At 32.9% G+C, this 26,481-nt stretch overlaps 1 protein-coding gene and 2 pseudogenes across 2 annotated transcripts; 2 read left to right on the top strand and 1 right to left on the bottom strand.

The window, feature by feature from the left end:
- The first annotated feature begins 2,365 nt into the window (after nt 1-2,365).
- LOC148600697 (perlucin-like protein) lies at nt 2,366-5,471 on the top strand. Of its 2 annotated transcripts, none has more exons than XM_088555463.1 (5): nt 2,366-2,486; nt 3,877-3,956; nt 4,392-4,479; nt 4,734-4,956; nt 5,406-5,471. In XM_088555463.1, the coding sequence occupies exons 1-5, from the start codon at nt 2,399-2,401 to the stop codon at nt 5,431-5,433; spliced, it is 507 nt and encodes a 168-aa protein (XP_088411589.1). In that variant the 5' UTR covers nt 2,366-2,398; the 3' UTR covers nt 5,434-5,471. The 2 variants fall into 2 exon arrangements, with proteins under 2 accessions (XP_088411589.1, XP_088411590.1); XM_088555464.1 differs by having other exon boundaries at nt 2,405-2,486; nt 3,852-3,956.
- A 994-nt stretch (nt 5,472-6,465) lies between these two features.
- LOC148600696 (uncharacterized) lies at nt 6,466-7,472 on the bottom strand (annotated as a pseudogene).
- A 7,535-nt stretch (nt 7,473-15,007) lies between these two features.
- LOC148600695 (uncharacterized) lies at nt 15,008-21,566 on the top strand (annotated as a pseudogene).
- Nucleotides 21,567-26,481: the final 4,915 nt, after the last annotated feature.

Below are 26,481 nucleotides of genomic sequence, written 5' to 3'. Positions count from 1 at the left end.
CCATGTCATTTCACAGTTGAATAAAACATTTTTGGATCAGATTTGTACTGGACAGACAATCTTACGAAATTTTCATTTCGCCAATATTCAACATGTCAACAGCCAGGACGAACGAAGCATTAACATCTGTTTTATACAGTGTGGCAATGACTTCTCCTACAGTATGTTGTCAAACTCGGTTTGGGATCGATCAAAGCAATGGCCTCCAACACTCAAGTCTATGACGCTATCATGAAACCTCGGTCTTCAATTTTAGGCTCGAATCCTAACCCAATTCCTATTGATTGACATAAAATTTGTGTTTATCAGGCTAACGCAAAATATTATGCTAACAGCGCAGAAATGATACTGAAATGTGGTTACTAATTTCGCTCAATTTTCTAACAACAAACTCCTAGCACCACAAAGTACAAATTAGTGAGACCATTTAAAACCTGAAAATGCATGAATGAAAATCAACTCAAGTTTACGAAAATCAAACATGTATTGCTGCATTTAAACTGGTTTTATTAAAACATTATTATTATCTATGCATGTGTACAATTGGATATGTATTTTAAAGTTTGAGGAATACATACATGACAAAATGGAGATAACGTAAGGAATCTTCATATAATGTTTGTTTTCTTTTCGTCTTACATCCATGTAACAACCTTTCCTACTTTTTTTAATTTGATGATTCGTTTCAAATTAGTAAGAAAAAAATTCATGTATGTCTTACCGGTGCACCTGGGCCATGTTCCCAGTTTTTAGTGGAGTCCGAGTTGCTCATTTGCTTTTGTTGCTTTGTGTGTATGATTTTAAATACTTTATGTTCTTTGTTGTGTGTGTCTGTTTTCCATGTCTGGTCTTTGTCCCTGAATTACATTCTTTTGATAACCGCTATAGTTTTGGTCCTTGATTACTTTTATACAATATAAATATAAAATTTAGTAAAAAATAGAACAATGTACGAAATGCAATTAACAAAGCGTGTCCTCTTTTTGTTTTGTTCATTACGTTCGAATTAAATAAAGAATTTTACGTTTATCAAATGTATTTACATTGCTTTTACAACAAGGCGTGCGCATGAAAATAAGGCACTGAAATATATATTTTTATCGGAAAAAGTAATTTATATAATAATATAATAATATCTATAAAATATTTTTTTTAATATAATACAATAATATCATAGCACCATATGTTGATTTAAAAAGGAAAAAGAAACGGTTTTATTCCGTGTTGACTAATGTCGACTAATGTAGCATTGATACCTTTAGACCTACTTTAAAATCACATACGTTTCAAAACTAAAGATCCCACAGTGACACTGAATAATGATCTTCTTGTTTTTGTTTTTATTCACTTTCTTGCATAGTAATCCACAGCATCTATACGATTGTAAAGTTATTATTCCGATTTATGGAGTGTGGTTCACGGTACTTTGGACTTTAAAATTATCTTACGCTCTTACGGTCATGTTTTCTCACACAGTATAGTGCTTTTCAGCCAAGTAATACTTGGTAGTATTTAGATGTTCCATCTATCTTTAGGGAAACAAATATACATATATAAACATGTTCAGGATACTTTATAGGTAGTATATGTTTTGCCTCAGATATTTTGATTTTGTGATTGGTTTAATCAGTATAACATATCGGCTTAAAAAACAAACAGAACAGTACTCTTTCTTTTTGTTGTTGTTTTTAAGATTCTTGGTTTTAATAATGGGTATCCTTCGAAAAGACAACATAACAATACTTATGGATAAATTTATAAATACGAATTAAACAACACAAGAAACTCAAAAGACAAAAAACTATCTCCATACAAATGGGGTGTTTTAAAGGGTGAAATAAGTCAATAATTGGGTTTGTATTCTCAAACGCCATTCTTGTCATTTTTGCTCATATACATTTGTTTCTTTGTACCTGTTAATTTGTCAAGTTTTGCTCGTTGTTATGGATATCCATGGGATAAATATTCTAACGGTTATCTCAAGAATGCAATTCAGGGACAAAGACTAGACATGGAAAACAGACGCACACATCAAAGAAGAAGAAATAAACAAAATAATACGTAACAATAGTAACTGAGTAATGTGGACTTTAAAAACTTGGAGAATGGACCAGATGCGTAGGGTAAGCGTGCTCTGCTTTTTCAGAAACACCTTCTGAGTTCCTCATAAAAGACAAGACCGGGGTTCACAAAAGAGGAAAGGAATATTTTATCCGTACAGTCATTATCATATAACTTAATTTATTGAAAACCGTTGAAATTGTGATTTTCTTGTAAACTCTTAGATTAGATGATAGGACATGGCAATATTTAAGAGGAATGATAAATACACACGATATTAATCGTATGGTTATATCTTGACCCCGTAAAAGTTTTAGTTTACTTGAACACATATTGAATGATAAGAAGAAGAGTTCCACACACAATCAACATGGTGCTGTATTTATTATGTGTCTTGTCCTTTTCACTTCTCCATGTGTGTACATGTACGTATAATATACTTTATTTTGAACCTCTAAGACATTACTTTAACAGCAGCTAAATTTATGGAAGAAGTCGACTTGTAGAAAATAATGCTTATAGTTTAGGATTTGAAATAGTTATAGAATAAATAAGTAGACATTGACCATTCATTTTAAAACTGTAATTAAGTACCACTCTGTGTATCAGGCAATTAGTGGCACATCATAATTCTCAATTTAGTCTTCTTTGCCTCATACATATTAAATACGTCTAGAAAACAATTGGAAAGATATTTAAATTTACCCTGACGTATCTATGGCGTATATATTTTATTTTACTGCTGTTATAAGGAAAAAGTGTGGTAAAGTTTTCCTGCCACTTTTCAATAGTGTAGTTTAACTAAATTTTACCTACAGCTCTTGGTTGGTATGAACTTCTCCTGTAACGATATGCCATCCCCCATTCCCCATTGTTCCCATCCCCATTCCCCGTTAAGAATTCCCTATTCCCCAAAGAAAAATCTCCATCCCCAATTGAATCCCCATGACACATTTCTTATCAAATATTTACATTATCAAAGTAAAGTTTATATTTATAAATTGGTCAACATTTAAACTGTAATTTTACTTTTAATTTAATTTCTTTTCAAGTCAGTTAGTACTTTTAAAACTAATACAATGTATCCCCAATTTTCTCAAAATCCCAAATCCCTCAATACAATATGCCCATCCCCCATCACCCTATGTACATTGTACCATAGAATGGGAAGTTTTCTCCATAAAACTACTGTATAAATATCATTTAAAAATTGTTTTTTTGCTGTTGTTACTTTGCATGTATTATTTTGGTTATTTATACACATTGTTTGTGTGTGTCTGTTTTCCATGTCAGGTCTTTGTCCCCGGACTAATTTCCGTTGATGTCGTGTTTTCTTTGTATACTCTTACACACATTTGAATGGTTATTTCTGGAGGTATCAGGTGATTTTTGTTTTGTTTTGTTTTTTGTTTTTTTTTTGTTCTCTTTTTTGTTTTGTTTTGTTTTTGTTTTTGTTTTTGTTTTTTTTTATTTTGTTTTTGTTTTTGTTAAATATGTGGCACACCTGATGCATATTTTGCCTCATTCTTAGACAAAGAAGTATTTAAATACAGGCAATTTTGTAATAGTATTAGTAAGAAGAGTAATAAAAATGTTTAAAATGTTATTTGTTGTGTATACATTGAATAACGAAAAACTTCAGATTAAGTATTAATTGCAAATGTAAAGCCTAAACATTACACGTCTTTAATTGTGACAGCAATGTTTCACAATGATATATAAGTTTGAATAAATTAGGCGTTCAATATTTGTTTTGATTTTTGTGAATGTTATTTCTTAATTTTTACAAGAAGGAATTTCTTTTCCCCAAGGAAGGTTGTGAACTAGGCTGGCTTCGACTTAATAACAAGTGTTACATGTTCAGTCACACAGTGGCATCATGGGGTGAAGCTCAGGTACTAATTCTTAATTGTATAATTAGTTTTTGATAAATGTTGAATTTCATTTGACAAATGGTACTCAAATATAAGTTTGTACGAATGAGATGATGACAAAATAAGTTAAATAACTATCCACATACTCAGATATAATTTCATGTATTTCGTCAACATGTACCTGTGGGTCCAATCCTAAAATACATGTTTCAGTAAGCGTCCTCTGCTTTTCTAGGAACACCCGCGGGTGTTTCTAGAAAAGAGGAGGATGCTTACCCTACAGGTGCACCTGGTCAATGCTCCCAGTTTTTAGTGGAGTCCGAGTTGCTCATTTGCTTTTGTTACTTTGTGTGTATGATTTTAGTTACTTTATGTTCTTTTTTGTCTAGTCTTTGTCCATGCATTACAGTCTTTTGATTTCCTCCATAACCTTGGTTTTCTTGATTACTCTTTTAGGGAATTTGTACAGGTTTTCATGGAAAATTGGCTGAACCTATGACAAATGAGGAATCATCCTTTCTGACCAGCCATATGCAAAACCAGCGTAAATATCCTAAATAGTAACCGCTTAATGTCGATGTATATTTTCCTTTTTTATAACAGTAAATATAAATGATTGCTCTATTGAATTAAAAAAAAAACAGAAAAAAAACATACATTCTGATGACATGTATCATTCATTTTTATATGTATGTTTTTATAACTCTTTTCAAATGACAATACTTTAATACCAAAAAAAAAAAACTATCATAATTGTTTACGAATCTTTTGAAATTCTTGTACATATTTTCCATACAGATGGACATTATTGGATAGGAATTTCCGATATTGTTGAAGAAAACAGATGGATATATTCTTCAACACTGCTTCCAATAAGGGTGAGCGACTTTCAACCAGGTCAACCAGATGGTCATACCGGGTCTAATTGTGTTTTGCTTTGGAATGATGCACATGGGAAGTGGGCAGATGGTAGTTGTACTGACAGGTTATTCTTTGTATGTGAATTAGAGAATGTTACAGAGTAAGTGGTTGCTAAGATAAAAAATAACATTAAAAAAAAATAAGCTTCATTACGGATAGTTCACCATTATACAACCAAAGGCATTTTGCATAAAGACGGTAGTTATTGGATGTTCAGGTCCTCTTACATTTGAAATGATATGTGAGAAGTTAGAGTTGCCCATTTTTTGTACACAATTCGCTCCTTCCATTTCAGCAAGGATGTTAATATTTGAAGCCATGTCTGATAAGCAGCATTGAAAAAGGTCATAAAATGACTCTTGTTGAATTGAATGGCATACATAAAAGATATATATAGACAAAGTAAGGTGCCATTGTTGTCATGATTTGTCTTGCATTGACAATAAAACCGAAGAAAGGAATAAAAACTAATTATGTTCACATTATTGTATATACACTTGTTTTAGTTGGACGTGTCAAGTAACATCTATTGTTTGTAATCTTTTAAAGGTCAAGTGGAGGACAAGTCATTGGATAACAAGGACTTCTATTGTTAATAAAATATTAGTATTTTTAGTTGAGTTTCTTCCCTAACAATATCCTGGTCTACTTACAAGTCACTGATATTTACACCAATAGTTTCAAGTATTTATATTCGTCTTTGTGCAGACAAACCCTGCGTGCGATATGAGAAGGGTCGATAATTGGTCTCATTGGCCTAATTTACAATTGATAATTAATCATGAAGTGTTGAAAGATTTTATTTTGAATTTGGAGACATGAATCCATCACAAATGTGAAAACGTAAAGACCGGATAATTCTTGCATTAAAAGGGCAGACAAATTGTTTGAAGTTGACCAAAATTCATAATTCTATCAACTTTGTACTTTTTGGTAAGTGCTTGGTAATATGTTTGTCAAGAAAATGGTGTTCACACCAAAGAAACGTCTTCATATTTAGTGAATACATTTATTATTACATAGATTATCATATGTCAAAATATAAAGTTGTTTCCTTGGCGTGGACATAGTTTTCTTAAGCAATTGTTTGGTTAAATGGCGTATAATTTATGTCACCATTATGACGCCATTGCAATAAAATAATTCCAGAAAACATTATTTTCCTCAATATTTATATATTTTACTATGATATGAACAATTTCAAGTTATTACAACAGAGGACAATATTTATAACCTAATGCTCCTACACCTTTATTTTTCGAGATTTAATCGTTATTTTATGACATTTTGTTGTATAATGTTTTTATCTGAAGTCTGCTCTGGTTGTCTAAATGGCTTTCCGGAGTGGATTTGAATTTCTTAATTCTTTATGTGTTCCTTCAGTATATTTGTTTGAAGTTTAGGGGACCAAACATTTTGTATCTTTTACAAAACACCGACATGTATACAGGTTTTTTTCGCACAAAAAGAACCTAACATCTAGACCTTTTTATTTTTGAAGAATTTGCCGACATTTTAAACTGTTTCATGTCCACGTAACAACAGATATTGAATATTCAGTTTGTCTTTATGATTTGGTCAGTTAGCACCTATATTTTGTAGATTTCTAAACATTATTCATATTTGATTAGGGATCAATTCTGATATATCTTTCTACTGTATTTGAGTTCCATCGGCCAAGCTTCTTAACGTAAACTTCTGAGTAACCTAGGTTGGCAAAATAGGCAGCTGCATCGATGCAACAACTGTGGCCTTTTTAGAAACTGTTGTCTATACCAATAAATTGTAAAATCTCGGCCATTTGTGTAGTAACAAAATGTTGGGTTACAGGTTTATAGTTAGAAAACTGAACGTGAGGACCATCAGAGTGACCAAATGGTGTAAGTATAAAAACAAAGCTCTGACAGGGCAGAAAGCTGGGTCAGACAAATTAGCTGCAGGAGATATTGAGACAGTTTGGTGTGATTTTATGTTCTTAAAATGAAGCGTCAATGTGGCTAAAAATCACCGATTTATATTATTCTAGTTGAGTCCTCCTTTGACCTTAAAAAAATCTCTCCCAAACACAAGAAAGCATAAAATGATAACAGAAAAAAAAACTGCTTTGAGGAGTTATCTTATGGCATAGTCACTGATACATACTTCATCTTAGACAAAATTTGGGGTAAAATGGTTGGTGAGCGAGAGTCACACCTGGAACCCTGGGCATTATCACAACCTTTAAGCATTTTTCCGACAATAAATGAGTTGGATTTGTCCTCCATTTCCAAAATATTATGGATATAACTTAGAACTGATATGTGTGATGTAATAGTAGAAGGACTAAAGGACTTGGCAAATAAATGACAAATGAAATTTCAAATTTCCACAGAAGGTAAAGGTAATGACAAAATCATTTGTTTTTAAATTACAAAATTCAATTGATAATTTCCAACTATGTCTGTGTGCAGATTTGGTTGACTTGGAAAGACTTGACTGTAGGAGCGTACAATCCTTAAGACTTATATAATGTTTTGTTTGTGCTGTATCGTCACTAAAATATCTAAGCCAAACTTGACTCCAAGCGAAAGTCGCTCCTGTGGTAACAAAAGGTGCAAATGTTGCAACCAAATGCATCACTCGTCATCATTCACCAGCACAGTCACAGGGAAACGCCACAAAATATTTTGTAACGTGCACTGCAAGAGTGCTAATGTAATATATTTGCTCCACTGTCCAATATGTTGGTGAATCTAAACAGCCTTTTCCCAAGCGCTTGAACGGACAAAGGAGCGACCTAACAAAAGCAGCCTTTACTCCCAGTAAGTCAACACTTCAGATTACCAAACCACTGCCTCGATGATTTCAACAAAACGAAAATCTTCATCGTTTTACACCCACACGGAATGAACAAAAAACATTATTTTTTTTCTATTTTGTAGTTTTTATTACAGTGTTTGTAAATATTTTTTGTTTTATAGTTCAGTGTTCAAGATCAATACACAACATGTGTCTATAACACAATGTTCAAGACCTTCGTTAATTGTCAATAAAATTGTTAACGTCACAGATACTCACCTGCTAAGGTAGTAAGCCTAGCTGGCCGAGTGGTTTAGGGCGCTGGAATTTGTGCAGTCGGTGTTGCCATAGATGTCACAGCGATACGAGTTCGAGTCCCGCGAACTATATATATATATATATATATATGTGTGTGTTTGTGTGTATCGGTATTATTTAATTACTTTCTGACTGACTATCATAGCTTATGTAATAATATTTTGGTAAGATTAAAACAAATCTATTGATGACATAAATGAACGGTTGGGTTTGATACTACCTTACTTATTTATCTACGAAATACTTAATTAACTTCAGTACATACTTTTAAATTGGAACTGTTATTGACCTGATATCGACGAAGGTCCAATGTTTCAAATCATAAGTGATTTACAGGTCTATGAGCGGTTTTAGAAAGTTTTAATGTATGTTTGACTTATTAATCCCCCCCCGTATGATTCAGTAAGGATCCCTCTAAAATGATACAAAGTATTGCTCTATTCTTATAAATATGTAGTGACTGCGTCAAGTAGATGTGTACTCTATGCATTTTTTTTTAATTCATAATGCTCATCCATTCTCGTATGCATGTACATAATCAAATAAAATTGGAACCCCAGTTCTTTGGTATATCTATTTGTGGTTCATAATTTCTAATCGAAAATGTAAATAATAATCTTAACTTTCTATTTGAAAATTAAGATAACTCGGACGATTGTTCATATGATTTGTTGTGACATGTTTCGTTAATTTCATCCTCTATCTTACATAACAACACCTAGATGAGTTGTCTCGTACTATCATACATCATGTACTAAGTTACAACCCTAGAATTATCCAACAAAAAGGAGTCCCGGCCGAGTGGTCCATGGCGCTGGACTTGTACAGGTCATATATGTCATAGCAATACGAGTTCGAGTCCCGCGGAAGGAACGACCAAAACTTTCCTTCGCAAAATTGATAGTTCTAAAATCATTGTGCACTATTTGTTGCGGATTGATTTATTTCTGTACTAATAAGTAAACCATTCACAGTTTATTGCTAAAATGGACGAAGACCTTCCAAACAACATATGGTAGAACAATTTTATACATGTAACACATTCAGATATTTGGACGAATTTTATTTTTTTGCTCTAAACAACGACGACTTCAATATCTATACTAAAAATATCTGCAGAACTTTAATTAAACAAAGCAAATATTTATAAAAGTGTCCGTTTTTTTATCTTAGTATTTATGGAATTCCTATGAATGTTGGAAAATTTACAACTCAATGCAAACATATTCAAACAATGTAACGTTGTTTATTCTCTGTTGTTAACTCCCGTTTAATGATGGTGACGTCTTATTTTCAATGTTATATGGTGTTTACATATCACAATTAGTTTGAATTGCCCGTAGTTTAACAGTGTTTCGGATTTTCACAAGAAAAAGCTATATAAAAGATGGACATTTCTTCATCAAATATGTTTGATATCATAGGCTCGTAAAACATTTATATTTTTCATATCAATTGCATAAAAGTTGCAAAACATGAAACATTCTTATAACCGACTCTTACTTCGACAGTTCCCTAACAAACATTCCATGCAAGAAATTACAATGACTTAATTTACAAATCAACAAACTTAATATATCAAATTAAAAATGCAACTTATGTGGTTTAGTATGCGGAGAAACACAAGAACGATTAAACAAAAAAATGTGCGGTCATCGTTCGACAATTTACGCAAAATTCCCAACAATATATCCACATTTCAATCAACAAGATCATTCAGTCAACTCTATGAAAGTTCGTATTTTAGAAAAAAAAATTGCCATGTTACATTACGAACAATCCCGTTCTAAGTAAAAACTGTCCTAGGGAAAGAGAGGAATATGGGATACGCAGACTAGGCACTGCAATACCTTACGGGTGCAATGACAACATTAAAAGTATAGTAAGCCTTTCAAGCAAATAGAACAATAGCATAAATGGGATGAATGTATTTGATAAAAATCCAAGACGGGAAAGAAGTCATGGCCATCGCCACTTTACGTCACCTAAGTTACAGGATGTCTCCATAAATGGTCTGCTTCCTTTCATACAAAAACCTCTTGGACTTCATCAAATTAGGATCGAACTTTATTCTATACCTCTCACTCTACTACACTCCATTTACAAAACAAGTATTTCTGACCCCACCTCATCATTATACATGACTTGTTGCCATCATTTTGGATACTTTTTCTACAAACTCTTTGAACCAGTTTGTGTGAAAAGTCAAGATGAAGAAAAACGATCATTTCTTCCACTACCGTTTGTCAATAAAGATGTATATACAATTAATTTGGCTAACATCCTCCATCACAAAAACGTTACCAACAACATTTCCCCATATTTCAAAGACAAATCCATACCAATTATTTCATATTCCTATAGTTCACCCATTGCATCCAAAAAAATCAATAATAAAAGGCTATTGCAGAACTTTGAGATTGAGGACTTCAAGGCTAAACCACCTGACTGTTGTTGCAAAAACTCTCCATTCAAATATGGTTCTGTTCACGTCGTTACGGGAGATTTAACCATCATCGAAAACGAATCTCTGCGTAATATCTTTTCTAAAGGTCCTAAGTACCTTGAACCACGCTCCATAAATTGAAATAATAACTTTAAAGTTCTTATGGAGGACTATACAAGAAATGGATAAAACGAGAAAAAGAAGACATTGATTCTCTGTCAGAGTGGTTAAAGGCCGTAAGGTAGAAGTAGAAAATAACAGCAGTGATAAGACCTATACTGCTACCACACTCCCCAAAGAAAAGATTGTGAAAATCCATAAATCTGTGCTATATTCTTTCGGTCTTTATACCAAGGACGATGATTCTGATTTACAGTCTATGTACTAGATTCCTATCCTCCACAAGAATCTATACAAACAAAGCTTCATAGCTAAATCTGCAAAATGTAAAACTCACAACTGTCAAAGAAGGTCTGCAGTCCTACCAAACGCATGTTACTCCCGTAGTGGTAGTAATTCAATATGGATCCTGAAAAATTCTGAAGATCTTTTGGAGACAATATTAAAACCTACGATTGTTCAACACCGTATACTTCTATTCCCCATACTCAGTTAAAATGCCGACTTAAAGACATTATAGATCGTTGTTTTTTTTTTTTGTTTTTTTTTAAAGACAGTACACCTACATACAAATATATATTTCTTGGTAGAGATTCCTCATACTTTGTAAGAAATAATTCCAAACAATATTCCAAATATACAGAAGAAATTTTGGAATCTTGTTTAACAAACAGCTGGAATTTTTAATCCACAACATATTTGTCCAGTGTGGTGGACGCGTTTTTCAACAAACGGTCGTCATTCCATTGGGAACAAATTGTGCTCCTTTACTTGCTGACCCATTCCGTCACTCTTATGAGGCTGACTTTATAGCTGATCTGATCCGAAAGAAAGAATATCGTTTGGCTAGATCCTTTAATCTCAGTTTCCGCTATATAGATGACGTATTATCTCTAAACAATCCTAATTTCGGGAATTTGATACATTGCATCTACCCAAAAGAACTTAAAGGATACTACAGACACTGTGAATTCGGCCTCATTTCTTGACCTACATTTAGACATCGATGTAAGAGAAAACTGTTGACCACACTTTACGACAAATGTAATGACTTTTCATTCAGATTTGTCAACTTTCCTTTCATCTGTGTTCATAGCATGCGTTATGCCAGAGCTTGCCAAAACTGCGTAGACTTTTTGTATCGCGCTTGAACTCTAACAATTAGGCTTCTGGAACAGGGTTATATTGCTACAAGATTGAAGTCATCACTACAGAAATTTTATGGTCGTCATCATGAACTCGTGGATCGTTATGGTGTATATTTGTATCCTTCTGCACCATAAACGGGTTTTCCTTTCCTCGTTTTTTTTAACCCCGGACTTGACTTTTTATGAGCAACACGGGGCGTGTTTCTAGAACCTGCACCTGTATATTATCTATTGAGGCCGGTTGCAGTCACTCCTGTGGTTTGAGTGTCCTGCTCACTAATTGAAGTTGCCTTGAGTGGCCTTGAGCCGACATTTTTTATCCCGGTAGTGTTGTCGTTTCCTTGATATATTTACTATATCCATTTAAGTTATATATCGTGATCTTTTATAGTCCGATGTGTATGCACATGTACGGTGAACGCATTTCAATGTGTATAATACTCGAATAAATATCATATTCCGAATTAAAAAGAAGTAAGTACAATGACATTTTTCGCCTTATTGATTTGATTTGAGTTTTTTTTCTTACAATTTCAGCAGAGCGGTGCCTTGTCTTACACAATTAATTCAATATGTATTGATTTAAGTGCCAGTGTTGAAGTTATCGAAATGAAAAAGCCTATTTTCGAGATTTTTGTTATGGTTTATTATTTCAAGTAGTCTCTTTTTTGGTGAAAAAGAAACAAAGATGTTTTTCTATGATACAATGTATTAAGATCAGGTAGCGTCAACTGAGAAAATACTAACACGCCAAAAATGTGCCATTTAGAGACTTCAACCTATGATTTGTCAACACTGTATACTTCTATTCAACATAGCCAGTTAAAATCCCGACTTAAAAACATTATGCATCGTTGTTTTTTTTTCCAAAAAAAGATGGGACACCTAGATACAAATATATAGTTCTTGGTAGAGATTCCTCATACTTTGTAAGAAATAATTCCATTTCATCTTCCAAATAAACAGATGAAGAAACTGCTGGAATTTTGAATCTACAACATATTTGTCCAGTGTAGTGGATGCTTTTTGCAACTAACGGTCGTCATTCCAATGAGAAAAAATTGAGCTCCTCTACATGCTAACCCATTCCTTCACTTTTATGAGGTTGACTTTATAGCGGATCTGATCCCAGAGAAAGAATATCGTTTGGCTAGATCCTTAAATCTCAGTTTCTGCTATATAGATGACGTATTATCAATTATCAATTATTTCAACAATCCTAATTTTGGGGATTTGATACATCGCATCTACCCCAAAGACCTTGTAATAAAAGATACTACAGACAATGTAAAGTCAGTCTCATATCTTGAACTACACTTCGAAATCGATGTTAAAGGAAAACTATTGACCAAACTTTACGATAAACGTGATAAGTTTTCATTCAAAATTGTCAACTTTCCTTTCATCTATGGCAACATCCCTTCAGAACCTGCGTATGGAGTGTTCATATCACAACTCATACGTTACGCCAGAGCTTGCCGAGACTACGCAGACTTTTTGTATCGCGCTACAATTCTAACCAATAGGCTTCTGTAGCAGGGTTATGTTGCTACAACACTGTAGTCATCACTACAAAAGTTTTATGGCCGTCATCATGACTCGTGGATAGTCACTGTGTATCCATCTGCACCATGAAAACTGATTTGTTCAACTTGTCATAGTTTTCGTCTACCCCGACTAGACTTTTTTATGAGCAACTCGGCGGGTGTTTCTAGAGGAGGACGCTTACTCTACCTGTGAACCTGGTCCATGCTCCCAGTTTTCAGTCCGAGTTGCTCATTTGCTTTTGTTACTTTATGTGTATGATTTTAGTTACTCTATGTTTTTTGTTGTCAATGTCTATTGTCCATGTTTGGTCTTTGTCCTTAGATTACATTCTTTTGATTACTGCTATAACCTTGGTTCCCTTGATTACTCTGTCCAAGAGTAATTTTACGAATCTCGGTTCTCTTAGTTGCCCTTTGATGTCTCTAAGTGATTTTGGCGGTAATCAACAGAATGTAATCCAGGGACAAAGACCAAACATGGAAAACAAACATACATAACAATAAAAAACATAAAGTACATCAATAAACATAAAACTACAATCATGCATACAAAGTACTAACGCAATTAAGCAACTCGGACTCCACTAACAAACTGGGAGCACCGGTAGGGTAAACATCCTCTGCTTTTCTAGAAATATATTCTTTTTTAAATCAAAAGAATATAGTCCATGGATAAATGTTAGACTGGGAAAATAAACACAAATAACAAGGAACAAGACATAAACACAATAACACGTACAAAGAACAAAAAGGAAATACGCATACCAGACTCACCTAAGAATTAGTGGACAAGGTGCGCCGATAATGTTAGCGTCCTCTGCTTTTCTAGAAACAAACACATGTGTTGCACGTCGGGCAAAGAGAAAGAAAGAAAAACAAAGACTTGATGAACAAAGTGGTGCTCATGGTGCAAATGGATACACCATAACGAATCACGAGTTCATGATGACAACCATAAAACTTCTGAAGTGATGATTTTAATAATGTAGAACCTTAACCATTTTGGTTTAATCCTGGTTTGCCAATTAGTTGTTTAAACAAAAAAGATAATGGTTCACAGACCATGAAATTGTAAAGTTTCTCCAAATCGATATGTGTCGTACATAAACATGTATGTATTAGATATATTTCACAGTGTAGTTTATAGTACAAAGAAAGATACATTACATACATATATCCTAATATAATTACACTTTATATAGTTAAATTGCAATTAATTTTAAAAAAATAAACGTAACAGCATTAAAAAAAAATATCAAAGCTTTTTTAATATCTGACAAACATATAATTCATTTTTTTTAAATTTCATTTAGCAGTCAATTCAATATTAACAAACTATACGAAATACTAAACATTGATTCGCTATTACTTGACAAATAATCTTTTTTTTTTTGTAAGATATATAAATAAAAAAAACAAACACTCAAATAACAGAAACACAAAAAAAAACACGCAATAAAAATATGAGATCTAAGCGAAGGAAACCGGATGCTTGTTAAACAATAACGCACAAAATCGAAACACGACATCGAAAATGTTAAGACACTACACATTTAGGTAACTCTTAAATGTTCATAATGCCGACGGTCAAAAAGTCGATATTTTAAAGCACAATGTCAAAAATAATTTCTTTTTAAAAAATGATTAATTCATTCTGCCTTTCCCTTAGCTTTGTTATTACTATGTTTTGTTTTTGTTTTTGTTTTTGTTTTTGTTTTTGTTTTTTTTTGCTTTTGTTTTTGTTTTGTTTTTGTTTTTTTTAACCCAAACAACTTCTGATAAAAACAAGACACCATGGCTACAGAAGAGGAGGAAAATTTTATCAGGATGTCCATGTTACTTACCAAAATATCCCCTCGTGCCGTCAGAACTGTATTTGATGGAGATTTCACACCATCTTGTCTAGATAGAACACTGAAGCGGGATCGTAGTATTTTAATGGAGTTGAAAACAAAACGCGTCATCAACCAGAGTCAGTGAAAATTACTGTTTCCTAGTTCAAGTTTGTATCGTAGTCGTTTCAAATGTCAAATGTTGATTCTGAAAAATTCGAAAGGTATTCGGAAAACCATGAATACAAGGTTATAATCAGAATGAAGGGTAATAACAAAATTACAAAACTGATCAAGTGTATGCAATAATAAAACAAAATAGTGTAAAGGAAAGTCCGTATTACAGATTACAGATGGCAATATCAGGGTAAAAATATGGAAAGTTGGAAAACCATCGCCCTAGTCCTGATTTGGTACAGTTATTTCAAAATGAAAGGTGAGTTTATCCGGTTTGATAGCGCACTTAACCCCATGCTATCATTTAATCTCAGTTTTTTGCTATAAAGACGACGTCTTGTCTTTAAAAAAGCAGACTTTTTTGTACACTGCTAGACTTCTTATACAAATGTCGCTACAAGATTAAAGCTATCATAACTGATTTTAATGGTCGTCATCATTAGTTCGTGGGTCGCTATGGCGTTTGCATCTGTAGCATTGTTCACAGTATCACAATTTTCTGTTCCTTTCTCAACTACCCAATACGTGACATTTAATGTGCAACTCGGTGGGTATTTCCAAAAAAAACAGAGGATGCTTACCCTATCGGTGCACCTAGTCCAAACTCCGAGTGTTTTTTTAGTCCTGTGGTCCATTTACTTTTTTCCTTGCACACATTGTTTATTAAAAGCAATAGCATTTGTTATGGGAATTGCATTTCACCTTTTAATTTTTAACCACATTACAAATAAATAAAGATATTTTAACAGCGAAGCATATACAATAAATAACTGTATTTGATCGATTTGTTTGCTATCTAATCGTGTTGAAACTGATGGTATTTAAAACAGTGTAGGGCACAATTAAGGACAAATATCTATATTGTACTTACAAACAGTTACAGTAGCGATATCCCTAGCTTGCGATGTTTAATTATAAATAGATACGCCACATTTAATTAGAAGCGGTATTATGTAAAAAGTTAGTCTTACTGATTTTTGTTTTGTTTGAATTTTAACAGGAAAAGCAGATTCAAACACATTTGATATTACCCTGACTCTTTTTAAACACCTAACATCGATAATAGTACTCGATGGACTGCCTGAAATCCAAGATATCTCTATTGGAGCTGATTTGTGTAGAATCAAATTTTACCGAAATGAAATTGCATATACATATGAAGCTAAAATAGAAAACCAACGGTTTGAAGACATGTGACCCTTACTTGTAGAGTTAATCCTTTTAAATAAATAAGCCAATGCTATACTAGTGACATGACCCCTATAACTGTTCATTATATACAGTTTACACATATTTGTGTGTGTAATTTTACATTTTGTTTTTCTTATTTGTATGTTTTAAATACGCTTATCTCCTTTGTTTGACCTTCTTTCATATCCCCAGTTTCATTGGCACCTCATCGGAATTTGGTTTTCTTTTCTATGTAAACATCAACAGTTTTGAATCTCAACGGCTTATAAAGGTAGCTTGGACAATGATACATTGTATGTAGATAGAACATCTAAAGTTTTAAAGTCATGAGCATAACATACAGTATTAGATTTCAATATAGGAATGAACTACCATCTGTTTAAAATATGCTTCCTTTTTCATCGTAATATTTTCAGAAAGCAGTATGGTTAAATTTGAAATTCCAGTGGAACATTTTTACTGTATCTTAGTTTACCTGGCTTTGAGAAAGGTTCATGTCGTTTATCTATTCGGTTCCTAACAGTTTTTTTTTTAATTTGTCCTTTGAATATCATGGTATTGCGCCCTCTATTTTTGCTCCCCCATCTTTATTGTCAATATAATTGCTTCATCATACTATACTATTAACAATCATATGGTTTAAATACACCGTACCATTTCCGCATAAGATCTTATCGTCGTAAGTTTTCGATATAACATGAATATATCCCCATTAAACCCAGTTTGAAATGAGCTGAAACCGAAATGTTCAATTACATGTAGATCGATTTATAGTTACTATATTCTTTACTTACATATATAATATTACATTTGATATGTTCCGATAAAATATGGCACCCTTATACACATAGCATTGAATTTCAATTCAGAACACGCTACAAGTTTGGCTGTGTTTATATTTAGATAAAGCATAATTTTGATGCGTTTTTTTCTACCTAAATAGTGTATTCTTTGTATTGTCATTGTATAAATGTTTACTTGCCTAAGGCAATAAGAAGAATCGGTGGAGTTTAATTATATGATGAATGTTTCAAACTTAAAACCATGGTATGGGATAGATCTAATCAAAATATAATACTTGAAGATATTATATATAATAAGTATATTATACTTCACCCATCGCAACCAAAATTTTTAATTATAAAAGGCTATTGCAGAACCTCAAGATTGAGGACTTCAAGGCTAAACCACCTGACTGTTCTTGCAAAACCTCACCATTCAAATGTTGTCCTTCTGGTCACGTCGTTACGGGAGATTCAACCATTGTCGAAAACGAATCTCTGTGTAAAATCCTTTCTAAAGGTCCCAAGTACCGTGAACCACGCTCCATAAATTGGAATTATAACTTTAAAGTTCTTATGGATGCCGTCGAGGACTATGCAAGAAAATGGATAAAACGAGAACAAGAAGACATCTGTCAGAGTGGTTGAAGGCCGTGAGGTCTTTAATTTTGAAACGAATGAAAGTTTTAAGTAGGTCAATGAGTGCAAAGGCTACATCAGTTTTCAAAGACCCCGATGTAGCAAAAACATGGTATTAATTCAATGTGGATCCTGAAAAATTCAAAAGATCTTTTGGAGACAATCGGTTCAAGACTATTATCTGAATATGATAGCATTAAAACCTATGATTTTTCAATACTGTATACTTCTTTTCCCAATACTCAGTTAAAATCCCGACTTAAAAACATTATTCATCGTTGTTTTTCCAAAAAAGATGGTACACCTAGATACAAATATATAGTTCTTGGTAGAAATTCCTCATACTTTGTAAGAAATAATTCCAAATCATCTTCCAAATATACAGAGGAAGATGTTTACAAAATGCTGGAATTTTTAATGGACAACATATTTGTCCAGTGTTGTGGACGTGTTATTCAACAAATGGTCGGTATTCCAATGCGAACAAATTGTGCTCCTTTACTAGCTGACCTATCCCTTCACTCGTATGAGGCTGATCTGATCAGAAAGAAAGAATATTGTTTGGCTAGATCCTTCAATCTCAGTTTCCGCTATATAGATGAGGTGTTATCTTTAAACAATCCTAATTTCGGGGATTTGATACATCGCATCTACCCAAAAGAACTTAAGATAAAAGATACTACAGACACTGTGAAGTCAGCCTCATATCTTGACCTACACTTAGAAATCGATGGTAAAGGAAAACTATTAACCAAACTTTATGACAAACGTGATGACTTTTCATTCAGAATTGTCAACTTTGCTTTCATCTGTGGCAACATCCCTTCAGCACCTGCGTATGGAGTGTTGATATCACCACTCATACGTTATGCCAGAGCTTGCCGAAACTACGCAGACTTTTTGTATCGCGCTTGAACTCTAACAAATAGGCTTCTGGAACAGGGTCATGTTGCTACAGGATTTTATGGTCGTCATCATGAACTCGTGGATCGTTATGGTGTATCCATCAGCACCATGAAAATTGATTTATTCCATGCTCCCAGTTTTTAGTGGAGTCCGAGTTGCTCATTTACTTTTGTTACTTTGTATGTATGATTTTATTTACTTTATGTTCTTTGTTGTGTATGCCTGTTTTCCATGTCTGGTCTTTGTCCCTGGATTGCATTCTTTTGATTCCCGCTATAACCTTGGTTCCCTTGATTACTCCTTGAAACAGCGCCTTGGTGATTTCGAACAAGAGTCACGAAGAACCGAAGAATTGTCCAATATGCATGAATATTTACCAGTAATAGGTCAGAGACACTGTATCTTGGAACAAAAGAAGTATAAACTTAATTTCTTTCATTCATTAACGTGTGCCTTCAAACAAACTACGCTTTTTAGCAAGAAAAAACAAAATGTGTAAAATCTCGTTCATACTGTACACAAACAAACAATTATAACTTAACCTTTATCAACTCAAACAACAAATGATACCAACCATATAAATCAGACGATTTAATATCATGACAAATTTCATTTAAGTGTCACTGCACTAACTTTGTCCCATTTGTAATTTAAGAAGCATTACAGATATTAAAAGCAAGTTATGGGCGAAACAATGACTGATTGAATTGTTGTCTGAAATGTCATAAAGGCTAGACATTAAAACTAACAAAACCGTGTAAATATTTTTTGTATAATGATAATAAACCACCTTAGGGGAAGCATTTGAAGTGTTTAGAATATTTCTACTAAACGATGAATTATTATACAAACGTTTTTTGATTCTTAGCTCATATTTTATTCGTAAAGACCTTTTTGTCAGAACAAACGTAAGACTGAACCCTGTTTACATAACATTTCGTTTATTCTACTTTTATATATTCTGTGTCTTTCCTTTTTTTTTTGTTGGTCTTCTTTATTTATTTTTGTAATGTTCTTCGTTTTTTGTTTAGTATTTTTCCCTACTTTTTATCGCTATTACTGTATTTTTTACATAACCTATATTGTATTGCGAAACGCTTGTTTTGTTGATATGTTATTATTTGTTAGATAAACAGAACATATATGTCGCGCGCGTTACATATATTGTCACATTAAGTTGACGAAGTCATTTAAATGACTTTTGTTGAATGTTATAATCGTTTAATGAATGAATATGTTTTAACAAATTGACAATGGTTTCTGACATGTATTTGTATTTGTCTCATTAGATAAAATATTTATGTATTTGCCTATAGATATTGCGAAAATGAGATTTAACACTGTAATCTTTCATACTTTATTACAGGAATTACTGAACGAGAGCTAAAAAAATGGCGGGACGACGATAAAATGTTTATCGTAACAACAGCAGTGCACAGAATACTACAACTGTGCAAGGAAAACAATTGTTTGACAATTATTGGCAATAATTAGGCATGTGACCCTATAGATGGTAGACGATAAGTTTGACGTTCTTCCAGTAAAGACATCAACTGATATTGAACATTATTACAATCCAAATTAGAAAACTGTTTTCATTCTTGATGATTTTTGTGGTAAATACTCAGCTAACATTACCGAAATATACAAATGGAAAGAATTTATAGAGAATATCAATAGCTATTACAGTTTTGGTGGGGTCAAAATAACTGTAGCATGTAGACTGCAGGTTTATAAGGACGATTCTTTCAGTTGTTTGCTTAAGAATGTGATCTAAATTCTGATGGCTTTAAACTTTCTGATACAGAGCTAAAATCAATTGAATCTTTAAATGTTGGAGCTACTCCACATGGCGCTTTTAAATATGCCCATTTGTATGATTTCTTTCCATTATTTTGTAAGTTAATTAAAGAAAAATCTTCATCAAGTTTACAGGATTTTTTTTCATAATCCATTTTTAGTGTATTCGAAAAAACTGGAAAACATGTTTATTGAGAAGCATTTCGGAAAGTATTGTGCTTTAGCTTTGTGCGTAATGTTCAGCAATCAGCTGAAGGAGGAATGGTTCACAAAGGATACAGACAATGAAGTACGAACTGTTATTGAAAATACATGTGAGGCATGCTGATTAAAGAAAGGAACATCAAGAATGAGAATAAGGAATGAGTTAGAAGTTTTGCTTGGAATTTTTCATGAAGAAAGAAGAAGGTGTCTATAAAACATACCATGATAAGATATTTGACTTTCTTTCATATTATTTCGGTACTAAGATTTTGCCATGCTTAATATAAAACGCAAGCAGCACATTGATAAGGGAAAGATGGAAAATGTCACAACAGAAAACATATTTTTGATCAATGTCCCGTCAAAAAAACCGCGAACTACCTGTTAAAAGGCTAGTCAATGACTGGTCGAATGGACGCGTGTAAGATGTGTTCAATAATGTTAATATGAAGACACAAAAAATCCGTGACGATTTTTTTCAAGACATTTCTAAACTAGTCCAAATTAGCTAATACTATTGATTCTGAAAATGGGGATAGCGCGTGGCTTCAATCTTGTTTATTAGGTGAAACATCATGGCTAAAATGATATTTGCAATACAGTGTTAGTGCAAATGGCTGCAAAGAAGACGGAACTTCGCCTGTACACATGGTTATACTGAAATAGTAAGAATTTTGCTTAACAACAAGGCTAACATTAACAAATCCAGAACAGACACCGGAAAATAACCCTTGTATAAAGCTTGCCAAGCAGGTCACAAGGAAATAGTACAACTCTTATTTGATAAGCAGGCTGTCATTGATTTAGGTGGAAACAATAATGGAAAAAACACCTTTGTATAAAGCTTGCGAAAATGGCCATTTTAAAATAGTTAAAATTTTACTCGAGAACCAGGCAAACACCTATAAATGCAGAATAGACACTGGGGCCTCACCTCTATATATAGCATCGCAGCATGGACATTTAGAAATAATAAAGATATTATTAACTAACTTTGGTGATATAAATAAAGAGAGAACGGATAAAGGGGTTACTCCTTTGTATATAGCGTGCCAAAAGGTCATCGAGATATAGTAAATTTGCTTGTTGAAAATAAAGCCAACATCGATAACTGTAGAGCAGATAATGGAACATCCATTCTGTCTATAACATGCAGAAATGAACATTTGGAAATTGTAAGGACTTTACTTTCAAACAAATCTGAAATAATTGAAAAATGTAAATCTGTTGTATATATCTTGTCAGTATGGTCACTCAGCTATAGTGAAGACTTTGCTGGACAAAAATGCAGATCCTGATAAAGATAGATTACATATAGAAACATTGCCTTTGTATATAGCATGTAAAAATGGCCATGGAGAAGTGGTTATGTTTTAATTGAAAGTCAAGCTAATGTTAATAAAGATAGAGAAGACATTGGCGCAACATCTTTATATAAAGCGTTTGAAGAAGGACATATAGAAATTGTTCGTATTATCGTTCTCAACAAAGCTGATGTTAATAAATGTACAGAAGACACTTCGTCCTCACCACTATTCATAGCTTGTGATAAAGGTCATCTGGATATTGTTAAAATCCTATTAGCCAACAATGCAGATACGAATTTAAGCAAAAATGAAACCGGAGAAACTCCTGTAATTACTTTGATATTCTCCGTGCATTCGAGTCGTCTTTGACTTTATTCCATCTATTTGTAATATTGGCATCTAACGTTACGTTGAATATATTATTTTAAGTTAAAGCTATACATTCTACTTGTGGTAATGTACAACTAATTCAGTCTTTAAACAGTACTGTACAATAAGAACAAGTTTGAGGGATATTCTGATTTGTGCTTGTGTGCGTGCATCTGTTTGCTTATTTTTTTTTTTCAAATTGAGGTTCTAAGTTTATATCGTGAATATATATTTGGTCTTCATTGTCTTTATCCGTACAAAAATCTAATGTAGATGTTGATTTCATTCGAAAATGGCTGTTACGGTAAACTGATAATTATCTATGTTATAAAATGATCATGGTTCGGAAGAGTATGTTGATTGTGCCATTAGATCACTGCAAGCTGTATGCTATTACATGTATAACACGAATTTTAACTTTCTGCTTAAGCGTTACTATGTGTCAATTACTAGATAAGATATTATTTACATTATGTTATGAAATTCATATGATAATTTATTTGTGAGTAAAGTAAAGGTGCTCTCGACGAATCAGTGTTCGAATACATTCATATTTTTTTTTATTATGAATAACTTGCACTAACTTTGAAGTGTATGTTCTTTATAGGGGGTATTTTTAGAACCATGTTAAATATGCATTTTAAACAAAATATATCCTTGAATTTTTCTTCTAATCTCTTTTGTCTGTTGTACAAATATATATTATCCGTTCATTAGATTTTAAGTTTGTCCAATATTAAAAAAAAGACAACGTGAAAAAGACCTTGTTTGCAAGCCAATAGATGTCACACTTTCAGGCATTTTTTGGCTAACAGTAAAATATAGCTTTTCTTTAATTTTCGCCTTATATCAAGACTACGTAGACACATTTTTGGTGCCACTGTACAACATGTATACTATGAATTATTACGTACTTAAGTGTGTCACTTCTCTAAGACCAAATATGAAGCAAAACAATAAACCGAATTATCATGTAATTAAACAACCAATCGCTTCAATTACTATTGGTTACTTCTACAGTTGTATTGTCACACGAACACGTGTAAAGTTCTATAGTTTTCGAGTTACGTTTTAATTTCGAATCCACTTTACTTCGAAAATATTTTGAGTTTATAAGATATTTTTTGATTCCATACTCGCAATTCGATCTTACCGTAATGGTTTTACTTATAAGTAATAACCTGATAATGTATTTGCTATTGTGCTGCATGCTTACTTAAAAAATAAAACTTGTCATCAACTAAATAATAAACTGATGGTTAATCAGGTAATAAGAATACTACATATAGTATTCTGGTTCAAAGGGAAGACATTGATACAAATTTTAAGTCGAAGATATCAACCGAAAATGTACATTAAAGTTATGTTTAGTTACATGAGAACAACGTTTAGTAAGCGTAAAACTGACGTATTTATGTATGAATGGTATTAACAGAATTACCGGACTTATTACTTTCTAAGCAGAAGTAAAAACGTATCTATTTAGGCATCTCATTGACTTGATTGGTAGAGTAATAAGGGAACCACGATTCTTGCGAAAACCAAAAGACAAAATACAGATAAAATGTAAAGAAATAAACAGAATATCGACCACAATGGTTGGCGTCATGACATTTGTCAGTGGCAAAAAGTAAAGAAAAGAAGACAGACAACTGCCGACCATTCCCACAGAGACAAAGATTCATCAAGTGTAAGATAAAAAATTATCAAATTGTTAGTTTAACTGACGAAACCAACTGAAAAACGTATTATGGTTATTACATGATGTGGGTTTTGACTTTCATTCCGAATTTTTGGGCAGTCCCCAAAAATCTGGTCATACATCGTATCAGGAACTTTCCTTGTTTTTTTTTCGCCAAGCTCCCCCACCCCCACCCACGAAAATGTTTCCAAATAAGGCTAACAACAAAATAAACGAACATTATTAAGTCAAGTCAAAATAAATCGGACAAACAGATATTACATTTCCGGAGTAGCAGGTACGAAAACATTACTGACATGGTACAAGCATTTTTAACGAAATAGTGGGTTAAATCTTGGTTTTACAGTGTGCCAAACATCTCCCTAACACTGGGGCCTAAATATACCGGTGATGATTAAAGATTTTTGCAAGCTATAGTGTCATAAACGTTAAATCAGTGGTTATTAAAGGAAATTGGGTATTTTTTCAACCAAGGACTGATATCTGAAAGACAAATTGGAAAGAGACCTTTTGATACACATTGCTTTATATCCCTGATTCAGGAGTATTTTACACAGATATTTATGGCTTTCACGGAGATTCAGAGTAGTAAGCACTTGCATAAGCGTCGAACTATATACACAATATAAATTGGATGAAGGTATATTGCTGCACAGGTGAAGATAGTTCAGTTCAACATCACTTTTATCATAAATTTAATCTAATATGTTCTAATATGATGCAATTAATACATGGGAATTCAAATATACAAATTGTCACAAAAATGCAATTGTCAAAATTCAGACTAATGATGAAACAATTTTGATATGACAAACCTTGCGTCGTAAATTTGCAAATATTAAGAACACGCTTACACGTTGCTTTTTTTCCTGCGAAATATATCTTCATCATCGCCTCATGTCAATGAAATTGACAAATACAATTGTAGTTATGGACCAGATCCACAACACGCACATGCAAATCAACAAGTTCCATGTAAATTATTTGTCAGTTATTGTATGCCTATTGATTTCATAATAGTTTTCAAATGATTGATTAGATGTAGTTTCACCTCCTTTTTTGTGTGTTTGCCTATTTTTTGTAACTTCATATCAACACATATTGGCATTATTGATCTTGTAGACTTATCTCTTATTGGAGACCATATATATTCATTGTATCAATTCGCAAATACCTAAAAGAGATTTAAGTTTGTAATATATATTTTAATAGTCTAGTATTTTGATTATTGATTATATTTTTTCATAATATTTATGTTCACTTAATGTGTTAAACAGAGTTTCTAGTAAGCTATTTGCTCCCTATTTCCAATAAGTTTGAGGAGTTGATTGTCTGTTTGTATTTATTAATTTTCTCTAAACATGATTTCTGTAATAATGTTATTCCCTCTGTACTGTTCAGTGTACTCATAAGAGGTAGCAGTTACCTCTCTTTTTAGATTTAGTCAGTAGGAACTTTTTTTTCTGTTCACCTTGTGTTTTGGATATCATTTAGGCCACGATGACCAAGGCCGTACATCGTCATCAAGTTCTCTAGCCTTTCATATCGATAGAGTAAAATATATTTTATTTTGACAGAGAGCTCTACAACCGGTGAATCTGTTTTTACCTGAGTATAGTTATAAATTTTCCATTTTCTATGACTGTTTATAATTTTGCTCAAGTTAGATAATCTTTTTTGTTTTCGTTTTTTTATTTTTGTAAGCTATTATCGGCGGTCTAGGAAATAATGCACGTGTTTTTTCGTCGTTTTCAATGAAATGCTAGTGTTTTTGTCAAACATCGTCTTAATTGTTTGAACACTGGACTGAATTTAGCAGCGAAAACTACTGATGAACATCTCTTATTTTTAGTTTTATACTCTAATTTTTTTATCGAAATTTCGAAGGCGTATTTAGTATCCATGGATTCACCAAATTGTAACCCCTTTTGGAAAGTTTGTTCTTGAATAGTTATATCTGTCCGTTGAGGTCATCCTTGTTTTGAATCATGTTACTTCCCCAATCATGAATCCTTTGAAGACGGAAGTTGGGTTGGTTGATGATTTTTTCTAAGTATTGAAGTTGTTTGTGGGTTTACGATACAATTTGACATCCAGTGTTTTGTAAGCCTTAAATCGCTCTCCCTCAGAATCAGAAAACTCATGTGCAAAAGGAGAGGGTGTACGTTATTTGCGATATTATATAACTCATAAAGATGTTGCTTGTTGGCTTTAAATAGTAAAAATGCATCGTCTCTATATATTGATAATACAGAATTCGATGAGTATGGCAATTGTTCTAGTATTTCGGAGATTATTTCAAATATTCTTAGGTCAGTTTAACATGGAGACATTGGTGAACCCATGGGCACTCCTACGT

The sequence above is a fragment of the Perna viridis genome, chromosome 12, assembly GCF_037379345.1.
Source record: "Perna viridis isolate PV_CMFRI_1.1 ecotype Kerala chromosome 12, ASM3737934v1, whole genome shotgun sequence".
Classification (NCBI taxonomy): Eukaryota; Metazoa; Mollusca; class Bivalvia; order Mytilida; family Mytilidae; genus Perna; species Perna viridis.
The sequence above is the reverse complement of the archived record's forward strand: the minus strand, read 5'-3'. Positions and strand labels throughout refer to the sequence as shown.

Bases quoted from the DNA above. Each gene is read 5' to 3' on its own strand.
- LOC148600697 (XM_088555463.1), top strand. From the start codon at position 2,399: ATGATAAGAAGAAGAGTTCCACACACAATCAACATGGTGCTGTATTTA. The intron at 2,487-3,876 runs GTACGTATAATA...TCCCCAAGGAAG, and splicing joins ACTTCTCCATGTGTGTACAT to GTTGTGAACTAGGCTGGCTT. The intron at 4,957-5,405 runs GTAAGTGGTTGC...AATCTTTTAAAG, and splicing joins GAATTAGAGAATGTTACAGA to GTCAAGTGGAGGACAAGTCA.